Source organism: Solea solea, chromosome 3, assembly GCF_958295425.1.
Source record: "Solea solea chromosome 3, fSolSol10.1, whole genome shotgun sequence".
Lineage (NCBI taxonomy): Eukaryota > Metazoa > Chordata > Actinopteri > Pleuronectiformes > Soleidae > Solea > Solea solea.
The window spans coordinates 13,239,381-13,261,205 of NC_081136.1; the positions used below are offsets into that span (position 1 = coordinate 13,239,381).

The 21,825-nt window shown below is 39.3% G+C and overlaps 2 protein-coding genes across 2 annotated transcripts; one reads left to right on the forward strand and one right to left on the reverse strand.

Annotated features, from left to right (window-relative positions):
• Window positions 1-820: 820 nt before the first annotated feature.
• pcolceb (procollagen C-endopeptidase enhancer b) lies at window positions 821-9,979 on the forward strand. The gene is made up of 9 exons (XM_058623844.1): window positions 821-834; window positions 1,050-1,170; window positions 1,977-2,235; window positions 3,590-3,714; window positions 5,144-5,280; window positions 5,541-6,133; window positions 7,189-7,269; window positions 8,707-8,877; window positions 9,590-9,979. The coding sequence occupies exons 1-9, from the start codon at window positions 821-823 to the stop codon at window positions 9,718-9,720; spliced, it is 1,632 nt and encodes a 543-aa protein (XP_058479827.1). The 3' UTR covers window positions 9,721-9,979.
• Window positions 9,980-13,656: 3,677 nt separating this feature from the next.
• LOC131456921 (transmembrane protein 272-like) lies at window positions 13,657-17,229 on the reverse strand. The gene is made up of 5 exons (XM_058625615.1): window positions 17,192-17,229; window positions 16,472-16,557; window positions 16,331-16,381; window positions 15,972-16,178; window positions 13,657-14,437 (listed from the first exon to the last, which is right to left on the reverse strand). Exons 2-5 carry the CDS (start codon window positions 16,527-16,529, stop codon window positions 14,241-14,243), a joined length of 513 nt encoding a protein of 170 aa, XP_058481598.1. The 5' UTR covers window positions 16,530-16,557; window positions 17,192-17,229; the 3' UTR covers window positions 13,657-14,240.
• Window positions 17,230-21,825: the final 4,596 nt, after the last annotated feature.

Genomic DNA, 21,825 nt, shown 5'->3' on the forward strand with positions numbered 1-21,825 from the left:
CGACAACCACAGCAGACACGATGCATGCCTGAGGGACTATACTGGTCGATGATCACATGCGGGAACGGCCCTCCAAAGTATGCACTGAGGCTTTTCCTACGCAGACGCCGCACATGCAAAACACAAAAATGATAAAATACAGAGACTTAAAAAGGGAGGGAGGAAGGAAGTGAGCAGATAACAGGGCAAACGACGTCTAAATTAATGAGTGTGGGGCTCCTGAAGCTGCTTTGATGTGCGTTTATCTGAGTGTGAAAGAGCATACTGTTTGAAAGTCAAGTAAACGATGCATCTACAACTTTCTTGTGGTTGATTTGAACTCTCACACACACACACACACACACACACACACACACACGTTCCTTTTAATGACTCTGCATTGACTTCCATTCACTTGGGCAGCCGTAAAAGCCTCACCCCTGACCCTAACCAGAATTCAAACCTTAGCCCCAAACTTAACCACTTCCTTAGAAATGAGGTTCTGCTTTCTTAGGACCAGGTTTTTGGTCTCTACTGGTCCTGACAAGGTCAGTGTTAATGCCAGAAAAGGTCCGAGGTACGATGGTAACAGATATAAGTACACACACACACACACACACTTAACCATGAGGGCTCAGTGGAAACCTCCCCAACCCCGGGGAACAGAGACAGACTGTGCTGCTGTGGTTTTTCAGCATGTATGTAAAAACCTGAGTGTGTGTGTGTGTGTGTGTGTGTGTGTCCGTTCCTACGTACACAACAATTATGACATTTTCTCCTAGTGCAGCTTTTCAAGTTCAAAAGGTCCAGTATGTAAGAATTAGTGATATCTACTGGCAAGATGGGGGCTTTATAGTATGGTTTAGGTGCTGCCCTGCTCCAACACACCTGATTCAAATCTGCAAAGTCCTGATAACGACCCACTCATATGAATCAGGTGTGTGGGAGCAGGGCAGCATCTAAAACATGCAGGGCAGGGCAGGGCAGTGGGTCCCCCCCGACTCCACACGCAGACTAACGTTCTTATTCAGCCATTAAATGTTCCTGGAGCTTTAAGACTTGACATACAGTTTCTCTTTCAGGCCGACCTTCCTCTGTGGAGGTCACCTGGTCATAGACTCGGGCATCGTGGCCAGCGAAGGTTTCCCCAGTCACTACAAACCCAACAGTAAATGCACCTGGTACATCACTGTAAGTCCACTAATCTGTACTAGACCGATGTATATGCTTAGAATGTGTTGTCCTCTTAGAAAGAAAACACAAAAAACACAAGGTTTTAGACGACCTTTCTACTTAATCATTAGCCTCTAAATTGTAACTGGAATATACCATCTATGAAGTAACCACAGGGTGAATTATACCAATACAAATCTTTGACATGCACAACATGCAAAATAATTAATGACAGATATTTTATAGTATATACTGGACTGTATAATGTATACTGTACATGCCAACAATTGTCCGTTCAACTTGACAGACTATATCACCTTCACAAGTGGATAAATCTTTCTTAACCCATTGGTTATTACGCAGATAAATTATGTAATTAACTCTATTTGAATATATTTCTTATATTTTACATTGTTGTTTTGGCTGCAATTTTATTGCCCTTACTAAAATTAATTTTATCAAATGTTCATCAAATGTCACAAAAAGTAAGGAATGATGACATTCTCAAATGTCTTGTTTTGCGCACAAACCAAAAGCATTCATTTTTAAAGATTTAAAGAAGCCACAAGATGTTAACATTTAAGAAACCGAAAAATTTATTCTTTAAAGGTTAGTTCACTATTAAGTTAGTAATCGATTAATAATCGAGTAATTCTTTCAGCCCTAATTGTAACGCTAATGCCGACACCACTGTCATAATGTAACAACTTTTTTCAACAGAAAAATTAAAATGTTGCTTATATTCTTTCAAATAAATACATGCGAAACATCATCTCTTGGTTCTGGTCCTTTTCACTAAAATCAGCACCTGTCGCCTCCTTCAGGTCCCTGAGGGTCATGTGGTCATGCTGTCTTTCCGCCTCTTCGACTTGGAGGCCGACCCCACCTGTCGCTACGACTACCTGGACGTCTACAACGGTCACAACCGCTTGGTGCAGAAGCTGGGACGCTTCTGCGGGACGTTCAGGCCTGGTGCCCTCATCTCCACCTCCAACACCATGATGATAGACATGGTGTCGGACGAGGCCACCGGAGGAAGAGGCTTTCTGGCTTACTTCACCGCGGGGAAGCCTCATGTGGAAGGTGAGGACGTCACACACGCACAAATGAGGGTTCGGTAAAGATCTGGTATCAGTGATCCGATCACATGCGGACACTGCTAAGGACGACTGTTCACACACGGCATTAAAAGGGAAGCGTCTCCAGTGACCATATACGAGTGGACCTAGCTTCCCCTTCCTGTGTTCGATTATACAAACAGGGTTCCCACACTTTGGTTGACATCAAATTCAAGGACCTTTCAAGGACCAATTCCCTCAAATTCAAGGAGCAAATATGCAGAGGTGGAAAGTAATGAATTACATTTACTGTACTTGCATTACTGTCATTGAATAGGTTTTTTGTGTACTTGTATTTTTTAAAGTCATTTTAACTAGTCATTTTACTTTTGCTTATTTATTTTTAGTACTGTACTTTGCTACATTTTAAAATCACATCTGTTAATGTTGACCTGAATTTAAAAAATAAATGATGAGGACAGGTGAATGGCGAGGACAGGTGAATTGGTCGCTAATTAAGGTCCCTGAGTGAGAGAGAAAGTTAAAGCATTTGTGACCTTTGACCCATTTTAACTGCTACATTGTGTGTATACATATTGGCAGCACTGAACAATTAATGTGAGATTTGTGTCCCCTTGTCCTTTCTTTTAACTTTAACTTGATTTTTAGACCAGTACTTTTACTATCATAATATTTTTACATGAGTAGAATATTTTAGTACTCCCGCGATTTCTCCCGCAATCACCTCATGAATCACAGGTGATTTACAAGCCATGAACTCTCCTAAAATGTTAATTTTATGCAACTATTTTGTTTTGTACTATCTTTTCTGTTTTATATGTATGGTTATGTATGTATGTTTATATAGATACATAGTCTATGTTTATCCTTTTGGTACGTTACAGCTTTGTAAAAAAAACAAATCATGTGACAATAATTGTTTAAATAATGTACAAAAGCTGATTAATGTAAAAAGACAATGGTGAAACTACGGAGGTTGTCAAATGAGAAGGTGGTCTCTAATTTGTCCTGCATACTCAAACCACTTGATTGGATATAAGGACACATTCAGGACATGTTCTGACCTCTACTTAATGACATCTGGGGTCTAAAAGGGGGTCCAACTGTCACACTGCAGCTAATTTTGTTTTCTTCTAGTAGCATCTGGCAACACAGGACGTCTGAGCCAATGCTCTGGCATTATTGTACATTCATCCCCAGAGAATCACACAATCCTCTCTGTGATGAACAAAACCAAAATGTCATGTTTTCAAAAGCGGCTCATGTTCGTTTTGTTCCAGGTTCAGTATCACAGGACAAAAGGGCTCATTTGAAGGAGGTCAGAATCTGACGTTTTCTTTTTCTTTTTGTCTCCACAGAGAATCAGTTCTGCGGAGGACGACTGACTAAAGAGCAGGGTTCGGTTAAGACGCCCAACTGGCCCAACTCTGATTACCCAGCAGGCATCAGCTGCTCCTGGCATATCACCGTCGAGCAGAGTAATGTAAGCCAAACAAAACACTGTCTGATGAAAAACACTGAAGTATGAAGCGTTAAATGATCTTTAGACCTTTAACTAAACTTAACTGTGATGTGGTGTGATCAGTCCAATGTCATATTGTTAGTAAAATCTCTCATTTCCATGGTTACATGGCCACAAAAAACCTACTAGACTCCATTATGTTACATTCAGGTTCTCTTTAGATTTCAAATCAATTGATTCATATGTTAATTATTTACTTGATTCATTGATTCGTTGTTTGGACCATAAAATTACAGAAAACTATGTTGATCTGCGATTCCAAACCTCAAAATGTAAAAGAAGGAAAGGGAAGAAGGCGAAAAGAAATGATAACCAGGACAAAAGAGGACTGAATCCAGACGAAAGCACTAATGCAACATTACAGATGTCAAGTGCCGACTGACATTGTCAAAAAAATGTCATTTACTGCCGAAAAGGGAGGACGGAAACCAGAAGATATTCATACTGAAGAGGTTGCAGTCTGTTTTTCTTCAAAAAGGAAAAAACCCTCAAGCAAATAATCAATTGTCGAAAGCCTTTCACTCGGCCCTGCAACCCTCATGTAGAGGATGATGGATGAATGAATGAATGAATGAATGAATGAATGAATATGGATCTGCGCCGCAGGTGCACCCATGGTAAATTGCCGAGGGCATAATACACAACTCCTTATATGGACATCCTGGGGGTGTGAGTTTATAGGTCACATATTCGGGGTCAAAGCTATGATTCCTTTTATATCGCAGTTTTAGTAGTGACATAAAGTAGCAATAAGTTTCTTTTCTTTTTGTTCATAAAAAAACGAGCCAAGTGAACTTTGAACTGTGACGCTATAGTTGGTGCTAAAGACACACAGTTTGCCGTCACCTCAACTGTGTCCGCCAATCAGACGATGAACCTCTTCACACCTCCAGCTCATCAAGAGCAGCACTGCCGTTTTCAATTCTCTGAATGAAAGAGTTAATTTAAGTCAAACTTAAGCTGCCGCTCAGTGTGTTACATAAGACCTGCTGGTGGAGGAAGAGGAAGAGGAATCAAAATGGTAGTGAAGGGGCCCATCACAGGGACACGTTCAGGTCGCTCTGTGTGTGTGTGTGAGAGCGAGAGTGAGAGACGGTGTACTAATGGCAAGGTTCAAAATGAAAATGAAAGACTTCATTGAAAACCTGCAGGCGTGCTCATGTGTGCCAAGAGATTGAACGTAGAGAGCCAAAAGCAAGGTCAAAAGAGAGGGACTAAATGCCCTCCTGTGTTTCTGAAGTTGGGCCCTTTTCCTTCTCCTCCTCCTTCTTCTTCTCGTCCTCCGCCTCCTCCTCTTCCTACATCTGCTCTGTACTGGCCTCATGACACAGCTCACATGTTTTAATTCCTCGTCATGATATAATGTTTTGTTTCCACCTCTTCTCTATAGGTGATCGAGGTGAAGTTTGAGAAGCTGGACTTGGAGCCGGACACGTACTGCCGCTACGACTATGTGGCGTTGTTTAACGGAGGAGAGAAGGACAACTCGAGAAGAATTGGGAAATTCTGTGGAGACAGGGCTCCAAGGTGAGACAGTGTTAAAAAAAAACAACCAAAATAATCGGGCATATGAAAACATAGGTGCCAAATAGTTTATTTAATAGAGTCACGAGTCCTGGAAAGCAGGGCTCAAGTCGAATTTCGAGTCAGAATCTTAGATGTTCACTGGGGTGAGAGTACTGATCAGAAATGAGTGTAAAGAAAAAAATGACTAAGTTCTGCCAATCAAATCAAAATTTGATTTCTCATGTTCCCCCTTTCATCCACGTCTCCTCTCATTTCCGCAGCACTATCGTGACCAATGGGAACGAGCTACTTGTCCAGTTTGTCTCTGACCTCAGCGTGACCTCCGATGGCTTCATGGCCCACTACTCCAGTGTGCCCCGCGGTTCCCGGAGACCCACTGCCGGGGGAGACTTCATCTACAGGCCTCAGACAACGGCCATGCCACAAAAAAAAGCCGTGAGGCCGAGTAAACCCACCAAACCGACCCCCAAACCAAAACCTGCCGTCCAGGCAAAGCCCACCAAAAAAACACTGGTGAAGAAACCTCCTCTGCGCAAACCTACCAAGAAGCCGGCAGTCAAGCCCTGGGCTAAACCCAAACCAACACCTAAGGTACCTGTGAAGAAGCCCGCACCTAAACCTGGATCCAAACCTACACCCAAACCCAAGTTTGTCAAACCGACTCTCAAACCCAGCATCAAGGCGAAACCCACGCGCAAACCTGCAGTGAAGGTCAAACCCACCTTAAAACCTGCAGTCAAACCAGTAAAGCCCACAGTCAGGAGTGGAGTTAAACCGCCCGCTAAACCTAAAGTGACAGCAAAACCAGGAACAAGCAAAACGGTGACGAAGAAGCCTGCTGTGAGCAAGAAACGTGAGTTTTTAAAAGTAAAATTAAAGTTCACAGATGGTGGAAAGACTGGTGCTTGGTATGCTAACAACTAGTCAACAGCTAAACGGTAAACTAAAGGACCATTGCTACTCCCTAACGTTATCTCTGTCACTACCGTACATGTCTCTGTGCATCTTTTGTGTTGGTATAGACATTTACACAATACTTCCTCCAGAGGGGAGTGCATCAGAGTTGCAGGCATCGCCATAGCAACTATTAAAATTTGTTATTTTTATTACGCTGGATCTGAAATTGACTGAAAAGCAAACAGATTTTGTGGCCGTGGAGTGTAAGACTACTAAATCCAAGGCATCCCAATTACGGGGATTACTACTTGTTAGTGTTGACGTTGAGAGAGATCGATGACCTGGGATAGCCCCTCGAATAAAACCACAGTGCACCAGTGAGTGAAGCCGAGTCCCTGGCAGTCACCCTTTGTTTTCTGGCTGCAGGGATAAACCAGTGAGTTCTGGCAGCATGTTTTTACAGTGGTTTCATTACAACTGTAGGTTGTTTCCTTGTGGTTTTCCTGACTGATTGTACTATTAACTCTATACTGCCCCCATGGTTTCCAGTGGTATTGCTCGTCCATCATCACAAGTTCCCCTGCTCGGCGTACAATGATGGACAAAATGAACTTAGTGCCAAGTACATACAAAAGGCTATGGGCGGGTACTTCTGATTAGACCAGAGGGATAAAAGAAGCAAATAAAAGGTTTGGAATCATTAAACCAATCTTTATATGCAGCCTGCTGTGAGCCGGACACACTTCATCCAATAAATTAATATCTCATTTGTGCTTATTTACTGGGACAAGGACAGTCTTCTAACGATATGGAATAGCTGAGCTAACTGTGCACGAAAATGTATGGAATGATGGCAGAGCTCCATTTAGCTTCCTCAATTTCATGGTACGTGCTGACGAAAATGAAACCAGTGCTTCTCCTGATGGCGATGAATCGGCTCTTTGTTCCACACCTGTGTGTAGGATGCTAATGTAAGTGTTTGATTATCTGCTTTGTGTGTGTTTTCTGCAGCGTTACCACTGAACCCACTGTGCACACAGGCGTGTAAGCGGACAGGGACTCTGCAGACCAGCTACTGCCCTCACGACTTTGGTGAGCCACAACACAATCAGCTGCTCTCTCGTCCCAACGAAAACCTCTATGTCCTCACAGCTGGACCTCGACACTTATTTTAGCTCGTTGTTCTTTTGCTCTTTGGACCCCACCTCACACAGCCATGGACAATGTGTTCTTGTTGCATTACAAACATGTAGACAGTGTCCACTCACATGTGCTGTCCTTTTTCGTCCGTTTTCCTCTAAATGGGAACATAATGTACAAAATTGGCATCATGTTCTGTTGAAGAAGAGCTGAAAATGGCAACTGAAACCATTAACTCCTCAGGAAAATGAGTGACATTACAAATCAAGTAAAATAGGCTCATTTTCCCATAAACTCCTATTCAGCGTTCCTTTTCTGCAACCAGCACAGTCGCCCCCCCGGTGGCTAACTGTTACTTTAGCCGTACTTCCTTGGCTTCACTTTTCACGCCTCAAGAACGCGTCTATATTTATGTATAGTCTGCGCTCACACCCAACAAAGTGTCTTCACAAGGTCTAGTTGTCATTTAACAGTCTAGCATTGGTCTCACAATGACATACTTTAACCTTAGGCAAAGGAAACTGATGATAATCATCTATTTTCTCTTTTTTTAAGCAAAGATATTCCACTTGTGTGCTTTCACTTCACACACTATCAGATGTGTGTCAACTGCAGAGAATCTATCTCTCCTACAACCTGGCAAATTAATGATAATAATATAATAACAATAATAGTAATAATAGGCTATGGTGCAAGAACAAAAGGCAAATCACCTAATTTGCATGTATCAATCCAAACACACCCATGAGAAACATGATAAATACAACCACTCGGAAGCATGCGACTTGTGCAGTGACCTCATCTCCATAAATAAACCTGTGCAGGTGGATTTGGGCACACCCTAAAATGCACCACTGCCATTTGCATCAATGTCTAATGTACGCTTATGCATTCAGAGGAAACAGATTCCCTAATATTAAGAATGTTACCGAAAAAAGTTCCAAAACAAGTCAGTAACATTACAAAAATGAGTTACAAAAAGTTACAAAATGATGTCATTTAAAAAAACTAAAATAATGTTTAGTGATCATTCTGAAGGGAAAAACCAAGATCATAAATCACATGGTCCTATGATGACTGGAATGATGCAGGCTCCACCTTGTGGCACTTCAAAATAAAATCACCAGGATTGCATGAGAGTGAACAAGACAATATTTTAAATATGTTCTCATTCACAATTATCCTGGTAATGGACATTTGCTATGATCATCGCCAATATTGTTAATATCTTACATTATTGCATCCCTATATGTTTGGTAAGTTAATCAATAATTAATAACTTCATTTTATGCATGTGATACTTAATAATTCTTAAGTGAAAGACTATTTCCCCTCTTCTTTTTTTTCCTCGGAAATTTCAATATTCTTAATTTTTGACCTTTCTTTCAGTTATTACGGGTAGGATCACGTCTGTGACTGCTGGTCAAAGAGGCTCCGCAAAAGTCGAGGTGGCCCTGATCAAGGCCTACAAGACAGGACGCCTCAACGTCGCCACATCAGGCCCGGCCACGTCAGTCACTCTGACCTCCACCTGCAAGAGATGCCCCGGCCTAAGCAAAGGTACAACACTCGCAAAATGTGGACATCAGGCTTAAAGCCGCTGTCAGTGATATCCAAATATCGTATTCTGACAGATATAACTGATGTCATGTATGGATTATGAGCCAGTGGGCCCCTGGGCACAGACAAGAAAATGCATAAATCAACAACAGTACAAAGAAAAAAAAGGTTATCAATTATTAGCCCCTCAAGGCCCTGGGCCCGGTAGGCCCGTTCAGTAATCCATCCTTGCACCTCCCCATGTAAAACTAACCCCATCCAAATAGTATATATTTATATTTCTAGCAACTTTTACTCCAATACATTTCCCATTACTATCTTTGTTACTACCAAATAAAATCAAAAGAAGAATCAGAGTTGGAATTGGTCTGTTAAGTGTCTTGCTCAAGGACACATATAGGCTAGCAGATCCAGGAATTGAACCCACACCCTTCCAGTTGAAAGACAACTCGCCCTACCACTGAGCTATGGTTCAATCCTTACACCTCACCTTTTGTAAAACTTAAAAGTACATTTTATATCAGAAAATTACTTCAGTACAGTAACTGTCACAATACTTAAAGACTTTCACTGAAGTAATACTATAAAAAGTGACTTCTACCATAGTCATTTTCTTAAGATACTTGTACTTTTACTCAAGTATCCCTTTAAGATATTATCCAAGATTGATATTTGTTGACATATCTCTTCCTGTTGTGTCTCTGCGATACAGGCTTGAACTACGTGTTGATGGGGAAAGTGGACGCTCAGGGCAACGGCCAGCTGAGCCCCTCCAGCTTTACTCTCCTCTATAAGCCCATCCACGCCAAAGCACTCGCCCTCCTTTCTCGCAAGTCATGCTGACATCACGGCCCCATCCACCAATCACAGCACACACCTGCAGAGCCCTGACTCTCTAAAAAAAAAAAAAACAGCAACCCAAAAACGTGTAACTTAACATAAAGACTGAAAATATTATGACTTATATTCAAAAACATCTCTTATACAATGTAAAACAGTTGATTATTTACATTTTTTTGAAAGAGTTAACACACCGTTGACTGTTGTGTATTTTATATGTAAATTATATTGTTTGTGTTAAAAGATGCACATTAATAAACAATAAATAATTAAATAAATAAATAAATAAATGTGATGCTGGTGCTTGGGGGGGGGGGTGATTTTAATGTCGACCATAATAGACCCCCATAGTATACAACTGTTATACTCACCGTTATTTAATGTTCATTAGAGCCATTTAAAAAACATTCACACTCAACTATTATATTTATTACAGTAACGTTAAGGTTATGCCACACATTACTGTGATTTAGCAGTGTGTTTTCTGTATAAATAATACCATGACGTCACACTAGTAAGTGCCGTACAATACATAACATATGATTTAGCAGTATTTCTTTTCTGAGTAAATACTGCTGTATGGAGTAAAACTAACACTTTAGAGGAGTTTCCTGTGCAATGGCCACAATTAAACACATAACTACACAATTATATTGTGAATTATTATAATTAAAGACTGTGAAGTCAAAGAAAAAAAAAAAAATACACAAGATCCTCCACCAGTGATGTGTCACTTACCGCAAAACTTCCTTTAGTTCCAACAGCAGCAAGAAATCACCGCCCAGGCTATTCTGGTAAAACTGCACCTGTTTGACAATAATGGAGACCAAGAGGGAAGTGACTTCATAGTAATAATAATAATACACTTTATTTGTATAGCACCTTTCATACAATGATTGCAGCTCAAAGTGCTTCACAGTGTATAGGAGAATAAAATTTAAAAAGCAAATACAACAATAAAACACAACACAGGGTGGAATGAAAAGGAAAAAGTAAAAAGGTAAAACCTTGAAATAAACAAAAGATGCAAAGGGGCGTAAGTAAGAAAGGTGGCATCCCCAATTTCCGTTCTCTCCAGTACATAGCCAACAAGGGATTTGGCAATGTAGTTGTTTCTTTTTCCATAATAAAAGGTCTGAACTTGATATGAAATTTAATTTTTTTTTGTTAAGATAAGCAAATTATTTAAGATCAGATTTGTTCAATCATCTGCCGGGCCAGATATTGATGCTGGGGGGCCAGTTTCGGCCCACGGGCCACCAATTGCCGACCACTGCTGTATAACAACTGTAAATAAATGACGTCGCACACTCGGGGCTCTGAGTTCACTCGAAGGTAACAGGAACATTGACTCTTAAGTTTAAGTGATAACACACAAATTAAAATATAACATTTCAACCAACAGAGCCCAGAAAACCCTTGCATGAAACCAAGGCTACAAACATCACTACATTTTACCTCACTGATTTCATGTGACCTTGAGGTCTAGTGAACCCAAAAATGATCATTTATCAAATTTAGCTTACAGTTTCTGGTTGCTTAGCGGCGCGTCGACAGGAAAGTCCAAAAAACTAGGAACTAAGTTTGGATATAAATCAGACAGATGCGAAAGATGGCACTTGGACATAGGAAGTGACACTGAGAGACAGCCGATTCCATGAGGAGGCGGGGCTAACTGAACACAGGTGAGACTAATTAGGGCGAGGCATACAATCAAAGAAGCAGGAAACAGGACACAGACAGGAAGTGGCGCGCAAGTTCAGCAACTTCAAAATAAAACAGAAAATAACACATTTTAAAGGCTTTAAAGGCTAAAATGACATTTATACTTGTTAATTTGTGTTTATTTAGTGATTCTATCAGGTAGTTTTCACCTGTTACGACTGCACAACACAGTTTCTGGTACCTTTGTTGTCGTCTCAAGTTTTATTCAGAAAATGAATGAAGATGAAAACACCAATGAACAGAAAGAGCAGCAAGAGTATGAGGAGGATTTAAAAGTGCGGGGAAAATGAGTCAGTAATTTCAGTTAATGTAAGAAATGTCTCCTAAAACATATTCCCATTCTGAGACAATAAAAAAGTGCTTTGCCACTGACGTCTGAAAGCAATAAACAACCTCAGGAGAGCTTCAAACACCATTGAGGTTCACAAGACAGAAAAGGTGTGAAAACGTGTGTGTTATCATTTAAAATTCAAACACTTATTATATCTGTCACAGCATTGGCCTCTAGTGGCTTCTTTATGTAAATGCAGAGTGGGAAATTGCTTAAATAAACTTAAACAATTAATAATACACTAAATGATAAACTGAATATGTGATTGAATCTAAATTAAATTGATGCATGAGATGTTTAATCCAACCATTAAAGTTTTATAAAAGGACGAAATTAGGGGGGAAAATTTAGTTTTAGTTTCGTCTTGAGTCAGGAAATATAGAGCGATGGACAAAAAAAACCCCACTGAGTTAATGAGATGTACGTGCAGAAGCAGAAGCTGTGACTCACCAGTTATCAGTAACGGGCGTGTAGGATACAACATATTTTAATGTACACAGTAAATCCATTTACTGTAAATGTTGAGTAAGTTTCACTGGCGCGTGACCTTTACCCATCATTGTCTTCCACACCTCCAGTCAATGTGACCTAAAAGCTTGAATTGGAGAAGTGACCGCAGACTGACGGCTCCTCAACAATGCTCTTTAAGCAAAAGACAGAAGCAAAACATTTTTTTTAAAAATTCCAGCACAAAGTCACATTTTGCCTTTCATTTCCTGTTCTTCTTTTTTCTTTTGGAAATGAGCATTTAAACAACACTAATCTGAACGTGTGCAGTGTTAAGTATTATAACTGTAAAGCTGAACCATTAGGGCATTTGTTTTTTCATGACATATATTGCCATTTGATTTTGCGATATGACTTTTTTGTTTCTACCCTGTAAGTATTGCATCTTTAATTGGCAAAGAAAAAGAATCTAAAGTAGAACAATTAAATTGACCTTCCGGTGTAAGAAGACATGATTCCAAGAAAAACACTCATTCAGTCTTTCATCCTTCAACCTTCACAGTTGAAGATACTTCACACCAGAATCCACATCAAGAAACTTCCGATCCACAAATACATACCATCACGTTTGTGTTTATATAAAGCTTCTCTAGTCTTGATGATTCACCCACTCACTCACTCACACTTTCATACAGCACATCCATGTGCATCACTCATCTTTGATACCCATTCACACAGCAATCAGGAGCAACTTGGGGTTAAGTGTCTTGTCCCAGGACACATCGGTATGTCGTGGAGCTGGGAATCAAACCCTGACCACTGAGCGTTATCCCCATTGAAAGCACTCATACCTACGCCAAGGCCACTCACGTTGGCCCACATCAGCACCAAAATCAGAAAATAGAATCCAAATTAGTGCTGTCAAGAGAAAATTGAGCAATTCATTAATTATGGTCTGTAATTAATTGATCTAATTAATCTCTTTTTTTAATCGCACCTAAAAGTTACTTAGAAAAGCCTCAACTTGAAATTCATTATTACATTATTGTGGCAGATCAAAAGATTGATATTTATTGCTTTAACAAACTTGAACAGATGCAGCCATTTACATTCCGCTGTGTTTTTTTCTCAAACTCCAATTAATTAGAAAATTCAAATTAAAAATAAAACATCAGGTCCATATAAAGTAGCCTGTCGGTCACAGGCTAACACCCCGCTCATACGCGGGGTGTTAGCTTTGCTATGGCTCGCTAACTTGCTAACGTCTTCGCTGCTAACGTTAGCTGTGGCTGTAACTTGAGCTGCTTCGGTGCTAAGCTAACTCCTTCTTACACAGAAGGCATATCACTTTACCTTTGTCAATGGTGCTGTCGGGGCATTTTTGAAATGTAATACAGGAACAATAAAGTTGGAGATTACAAATTAAATTAAAATTAAATTAACACGATTAGAAAACAAAACGTGCTAAATATGACTGTAATTAATGAATCACAATTAACGCGATAATTTGACACCCCTAATCCAAATAACTCCTTTACTTGGACTTCATATACAGACAAATGTGGCCAAAAACATGAACACCATAATGGATGTAATAAAGTAAAATAATACAATTTTTATTAATTACAAGGCAGCATGAATACAACAAGAGCAGATATTTTATATTTCATTACATTTGAGCACAACACTTGCTGTTGTAAAAAGGACTCAGCATTTACAGATACATTATTTATGATCAATGTTAAAATTTATATCATCTTAAAAGTTACAAATCACACAGAGCTGCCAGACATAAAGCTGTGCAACTACAGCACAAGGCGAGGTTTTCAAACGATTAGTCGTTTTGCACATGAGGTGCTTTTCTGTGCACAGCTTTTACACTTTTTGGAGCCCATTTCAGAAAAAGGTGAATCGCTCAATCTTCCATCGAGGACACGTGTAAAAGACGATTTAACTGCCGCACAAGCGAAAAGCGTGATGTGCGCAGCGACACTTGGCGCCTCCCGTCTCCTTGAAGTCGCTAGTCATTGGCAGTGAAAAACAGGCAGAAGCAACACATTTTACAGCAGCCGATTAACAGGGCGAGACCTAAGAGGATGTAGCCAAAGGTGGTGGTCCAGAAAGCAAACAAGTAGAGAGTCTTGTTGCAGTAAGGATCAACGTCTGTGGTGGTCTTGTTATAGTTGGGCTGGTAAATAGAATAGATCCACACATTACCTGGAAAAAAAAAAAAAAAAAAGAACAAGAAAGAAACCAAATAAGAGACATACACGTTTGAATTTGCAGCGGAAGTTTAAACCAAGCATCACCATTAGACGATTAAACCAAAATTACAATGTCGACTGTAAATACTGCAATTAGATTTTTTCTTCTTTGCAAATTAAATAAATGTTACCCTCAAGCACATGTTCTCATCCTTGAAATTGGAATCAGTAGCGGAGTAGAGAGGGGGTGCTGTGCCAATCTCAACTGACATGCGGGGGTACACCCTGGAAGGTTCGCCAGTCCATCGCTCTCACACCTACGGTCAATTTAGAGTGTCCAATTTACCTAATCCCCATATTGCATGTTTTTGAACTGTGGGAGGAAGCTGAGAAAATTACCCAACTTGTTCAGCCTGAGGAAAAAATGACATTTAAGAGTCTGTGAAAGTGGCTTTTTTAGAGTTGTTTGGTCTGAATATTTCAGAAGCTACTGGGATTTTCATGCAGAGTCATCTCTCGAGTTTACAGAGAACGGTCTATAAAAGAGAAAATGTTCAGCGAGCAACAGTTCGTAATTAACCGTGCTTTATTTATTTATTTATTTTTAATTGTGAGTTTAATGTTGCCGTTTTTTCCCTGCAATGACCTTCCATTGTTTTGTCTTTACTGGCTTGGCTTGGCTTCTCCTCTAATAAATAGCTGTCGCCTGCAGTTTCCAGGCTACTGTGAAACAATAAAGCAATATGTAAAAATACACAATATGTCGCAGGTAGGTCAGACTGGAAGTCTCACTCACTGAACCACTAATACAGGCTTTGACACTTTCAGCAGGTCAATGTTGTGCTTTCTCACCCCTGTGTTTGACTGTACATCTACTGTCAATTACTGGCTACAATTTGCATTAGATTCACAGCAAATAATGTGTGTATACATTAAATCACTGTGCCACAGTAGGTTACTGCGTCATTTTATAGTACAATACTGACAAATGACAGTTGTATTATCTGTGATTTAGCAACATTTTCCTGAATAAATACAGTTTGTTTTTCTACATAAACTTGAGTTATTGAATATTACTGTGATTCTTTTCAAATCCCACATTTTATTGCAGTACATTACAAGGATTTAGCAGCTTGGTTCAAAACTGTAACTGTAAGAATCACACTTCAAAACATAATTTTAGAGGGGTTTCCTCTAATACCCACAAAAATATGGCATTAGATAATACATTATCACTGTTAAAGTGTGCAATTTCCTGTGAAATATACAATGAAAGCCCTAAAATCATTGACATAATGGACATTACAAGTTCCGTTACAGTCATTTCTTTGTCATATGGAGTAAAGAAACCAGAAAATGTTAACGTTTAAAAAGAACTTGCAGAACTTGTTTTACTTATAAAACATTCAAATTGATCAAACTGATTATCTGACATTTTCCACCATGGTAAATAGGGAAATTTTACAGCTGGTTTTAACCAGAAAAACGTTAACATGAGGAAACCAATAGCGCATCAAGAGCTATGTCATGAGGACTTTTTAACTCACCAGCGATGAACCAGCAGAAGAGGAAGAAAGACGTCAGCGAATTCCAGGCCATGCAGACTAGACTGAGTGGGTTTGTGGTGCCGTCTTCAGGCTCCTGAGCACAAGGCAGGCAGGCGAGCCATGATAGCATCAGGCCAAAAACCCCCGACACTATCAAATAGATGGGGATGTAGTCCTGCTTCGGACATTCGTGAAGATACACTACTCCTGCAGGAGGCAAGGGCAAAGACAAGAACAGGAAAAAAACTGATTCAAAACTGCCATTCCAAAAACATGAAAATTCAATAAAACTGCTACTTTACTGTCACATGAAATGTCACCATGAATAAAATACCTGAGAACAGGCATCACCAACTCACCAAGTGCAATCTGTGCAATAGGCAGAGCGACCGCAAATATCTTTGAACATCCTGAAAGAAGAAAAAAAATAAAACGCCTTTAATTGACTTTTGTGTGCTGATTTAACAGAAACAAAAATATGTGCGAGTGTCACACCTCACCTAATTTATATCCAGTGGGTTGAGGAGGTCTTTGAAAGGTTTCAGGTAAAGTCATCATTCTATCAGTAATGAATGAAGGCGCTTACCTGCAGAGGAAAACACACAACTGAGAATATTGGTGTATAAACGACAATAAACAACTAGAAGTAAACAAAAAATAAGCTTTTACACCACAGTAAAATTTTCACCAACTATATAAACACACCTGAGCAAAAAAGTACTCAAAATGTTTAAAATCGGATTGAATTTGGAAAATTTGGAAATACGTCACAGTTTGCTTGGCTCTTTTTTTTTTCTTTTTTTTTTAACACAAATTAAAGTAAACGGTCTATTTTGTGACTTCTTGAGAATTATTACTACTTTATATCACTACTAAAAATGCTATGTAAAATGAATCACACATAAGTAGATAAAACTCCCCTGCATTTTTTAAAGCCTGAATATGTGACCTATAAACACACACCCCCAGTATGTCCACATAAGGAGTGGTGTGTTATTCCCCTGCAATTTACCATGGGAGATCCTTGCCAAGATGTAGTACATTATGATAAAAGCTGTTATTTTTTGCTCTGGTCTTTTTTCCGTGATCCTCTCATCGAAAAAGCACATACAGATACACTATTTCCTTAAGTGTCCGATAATGGGTTTGACCTTAACCCGTCCACTTCAAACAGAAACAAAGTTTTTAACATGATAGCCTGCAGACTCCTCGTCTCTTACCTCCTCCCTGGTTTGCTGCTGCTGGTCCTGTGAGCTGCTGCTAACAGTCAACCACGCCCTTATAAGAACTGGATAGAGCACTGCCCCCCTCTGCCTTGAAGACAGTTTTGTCATGGTGGCCACTCATGGTACTGCAACAAAAATACTCATTGACCACAATAGTAAAAGAGACACCTATATAACTGTTCACAGGCATGTATAGATCTTTATATTCTATATTTTTCACATTTGTAAAACCTTCCTAAAGGCCATAAAAAGCCCAGAAAAAGTTATTTCCTAAAGCACAAAACTCCATAGTCATTGCTAATAGAAGTGGTATAAGATTAGTACAGTACAAATGTAGCACTGTTTATTGCGATGACATCACTGAACAATACTACTTGTGTGACGTCTGTTCTACACCCTGTATGACCTTGTAAAGGACAGCTGATAGATAAGAACAGATAACACCAATCAATGAATGAGGAGCCAGATTTATTAGGCTTTCACATAACATTATTAATCAACCGGCTCAAAACAAGACATTTGAAAACCTAATTTTCTCAATCACGCTTTATCCTCCACACGAAGGTTGCCAGGTTAGACCCCAGACTAGACAGCTTGCCAGTCCATCACAGGGACACATTATCACTTTAAGGTATGAAAAATGTCCATCAACATTTGATGTACCAACCTGCTGATTGATTCATTGAGAATTAATATCTTAATTGATGAAAACAACTGTTAGCTTCAGCCCTACATGCATTCAAATTGAGGTAGAAGCACTTTTTACACAACTCCTGCGCTGTGCGCTTCTCCGTCTTCAAGCAGGCTCTCGGTATCCAACGCAGCCTGGATCATTTCTCGAAGCCTGCTTTATCCCCACAAGGCAAGAAACACGTGTGCCTGTTTAAAATTGTTAATATATATTAATATATTAACTATATATATAAACTATAATTAACATAGTTTAATAGGAAGGTCTGTATCTGTATGTTTTTCTGTATGAGAGTTTTCTTTGGTCCAGAGAGCCAGAGAAAGACATCTGCTCATCTCATGGTAACAACATTGATGTGTTTGTATTTATGTATTTATTTATTTATGTATTTATTTATTTATTTATTTATTTATTTCGGTCATGACATTTAGATCACTCATCACACAACAGTGCAGTTCACACAATATACATAACCGAAAGGGAAAGCGGGAGAAGCAAAGCTTAACTAGTCCCGCCCCCATTATCATCATACATTTCATTTCCTCTTTTTTTTTTTTTTTTTTTTTTTTTTAAATGACATTTTGACAAAGAAAACATGTTTCAGCATCCGGTAGGACTCAGAGATATAGTCTAGCTCTAGACAGTCAACTCAGGTTACATTTGCTTCCCACAGTGTCTACAGATTTCTGTCCCTGACCTTTGTCCTACTTTCCTTCTGTGTCATTCTGTATCGATTAATAGTCATCTCTAGTCATCTCCTCATCCAGATTGTTCCACTGTCTGACCCCCATGACCGATACAGTAAAGGATTTTAATGTAGTTCTTACCCTTCTCTGCCTAAACCTCATGTTCCCTCTTAGATTGTGTCCCTCCCCTCTGTTCAGGAATAATGTCTGTAGATTGTGAGGGAGGTTTTTGTTGGCAGCCCTATAAATCATCTGTACTGTGCGGTATTTTATTAAGTCATAGAATTTAAGTATTTTTGATTTGGTAAATAGTTGATTTGTATGTTCTCTGTAACTGGCATGATGTAGGATTCTCAAGGCTCTTTTTTGGAGTATAAACAGGGGATAAGTAGTGGTTTTGTAAGTGTGTCCCCAGACCTCTGCGCAGTATTGCAGGTGTGGAGAGACTAGTGCGCAGTACAACAAGTACAGTGCCTTCTGGTTTAATAGTTTTTGTGCCCTCCAAAGTATGGACACACTCCTGGCCAGCTTACCTTTTAAGTGTCTGGTGTGTGGCTTCCAACTTAACATGTCATCAATAATCACTCCCAGCACTTTGTACTCATCAACCCTTTCAATGTCCACTCCATTAACTTGTATGTTAATACTAGTCTTACAGCCTTTTTTCCCATACAGCATATATTTAGTTTTCTCTAAATTTAGAGATAGTTTATTTATATTAAACCACACATGTAGCTTGGCCATTTCATGATTGACTGTTTCCACTTATTGGTTTAGGTCTTCCCCCGAACAGAAAATATTAGTATCATCTGCAAATAAAATTAATTTCAGAATATTGGATACCTTGCATATGTCATTAATGTATAAATAAAAAGAGCAGTTTATATGTAAACTGAAATAGAAACCAAAATTAAAAAACTCTTATCATGCTGAGAGACTGTCAAATGACCTTTGTTTTCAGTCAAAATGAAACCAAAGGATCTAAAGTTCATCACTTAATCACTTACTTTGCACAGTTAAAGTTTCACATCATTTTTTCAGGAAACATCTGAATATTTTGCTTAAAATATTATATAATACTAACCACTTCATCAAAATAAAAATCACATTTTTCATTGTAAGCAGCGTGGGTATAAGTGCAGGGATTGACTGGTCAGACACTTCTGGATTCTTGGTTTAGTGCAGTCCAGGATATTAACAAAAACAAAATTGCTCTCCCACTTTCTATTTCCCTCTCCAAGTGCTACAGCGCCCACTGGCGGCAACAACCAGTTACAGCACTTTCAATCCAGAATACAACAAATACACAATATGAAATGAAGGTATATATGATTATATGAGTATTACTGTTTTCCATAATAGCCGTTAGGCCCCCCGATAACATGAACTGACGCTAAAACAACAACGCTAATGTTAGGCTATAAGTTACTACACTGTCCCTCTCAAAACGGAAAAGGCAGATACATGCTGTCAACAAGGATCGTCGCTGATTACAATATATACACGTATACATTGTTTGGGAGGAGTGGTGTTCCGATTCGATTAATTATTCCATAAAAAATTCACAACCAATCACATTGAGTCTCCCAAAATAATGGTTCCCCGTGTGAGGCTGGGTACTGTTGGCTATTGAGTCATAATTGTGTTATATTAATTGACCACAATTTTGGTCAATACACCATGTAGATTTCCCCAGACTTTGATGTTGGTGTTTTCCGTAAAAATGATATTATATGATGATTCTGCACTTTCCTTTAGCTGTTTGTATGAAACCAAGGCTGCACAATAGCCAACATGTATTCACATTCATGTTTTCCAAATATTGTGCAGCCCTACAGGACTACTGATATCATTACATTTTAACTCACTGATTTCATGTGACCTTGAGGTTTAACAAGTCCAAACTGCAGACTTTGGACAACGTAAACATGAGCACAAGTTCATTTATCAAATTAAGCTTACAGTTTCTGGTTGGTCAGCGGGCATGTCGACAGGAAAGTCTAAAAACTAGGAACTAAGTTTGGATATAAATCAGACAGATGAGAGAGACTGAACTGAAAGAAGCCAGGAACTTGGACAAAAGAAGTGACACTGAGAAACAGCCAATTCCATGAGGAGGCGGGGCTAACTGGACACAGGTGAGACTAATTGGGCGAGGCATACAATCAAAGAAGCAGGAAACAGGACACAGACAGGAAGTAAGTTAAGCAACTTCAAATTTTAAAAATTTTGCAAAAAATTGCAAGTGGGAATAATTAACAATATAAGACATTCATACTTGTTATTTGTGTTTATTTGGGGATTCTTTAATGTAGTTTTCACCGGTTATGACTGCACAACACCGTTTCTGGTACCTTTGTTGTTGTCTTCTCAAGTTTTCTTCAGAATAATAATGAAGTTGAAAACACCAATCAACAGAAAGAGCAGCGAGAATATGAGGAGGATTTAAAAGTGGGGGAAAAATGAGACAGTAATTTCAGTTAATGTAAGAAATGTCTCCTAAAATATATTCCCATTCTGAGACAGTGACAAAGTGCTTTGCGACTGACGTCTGATAGCGATAAACAACCTCAGAAGAGCTTCAAACACTATTGTTTTGAGGATCACAAGACATGTGTGTTATCAATTCAAACACTTATTATATCTGTCACAGCATTGGCCTCTAGTGGTTTCTTTGTGTAACTGCAAGAGTGGGTTGTTTTTTTTGTTTTTGTTTTAAATATGATTCAACAGGAGCCTGATGTTACCATCGTTTAACGATGAAAGGCGGCTCATACAGGAAAACAATTAGGTGAGTAAATCAAATTATACCAATTGATACTAATGAGAATAAAGCAGAATGTATCGCATCACAATCTCGCCTTGAGATTACTTTCACATTGTCATCCGCATTGTCATTACCTCAATAACTCAGTCATATAGTCATGTACATACAATGAGATAAACCTAAGACGAGTTTAAGAGGACTCTATTAACTGCAGTCTTAAAAGTGTTCACATTTGCAATAGCAGGGAAAACCGAGGCTGGGAGTGCGTTCCACAGCCTGCTTGTTCTTGGTACATAAAGAACAAGCAGAAGATAAATGAAGCTGAGTGTTGCATCTTGGGACGTTGACGAGGTGTGGGTGACCACTTGTAGTTGATCGGGTTACTCGAAATCCAGAATCAAGCTTGTGTCGGCAGGATTCTTGCGAGTTCCTCAGAGGGTTGCAGGAAGATGTGCCAGTAGAAGGTACTAAGACTGGCCACTTT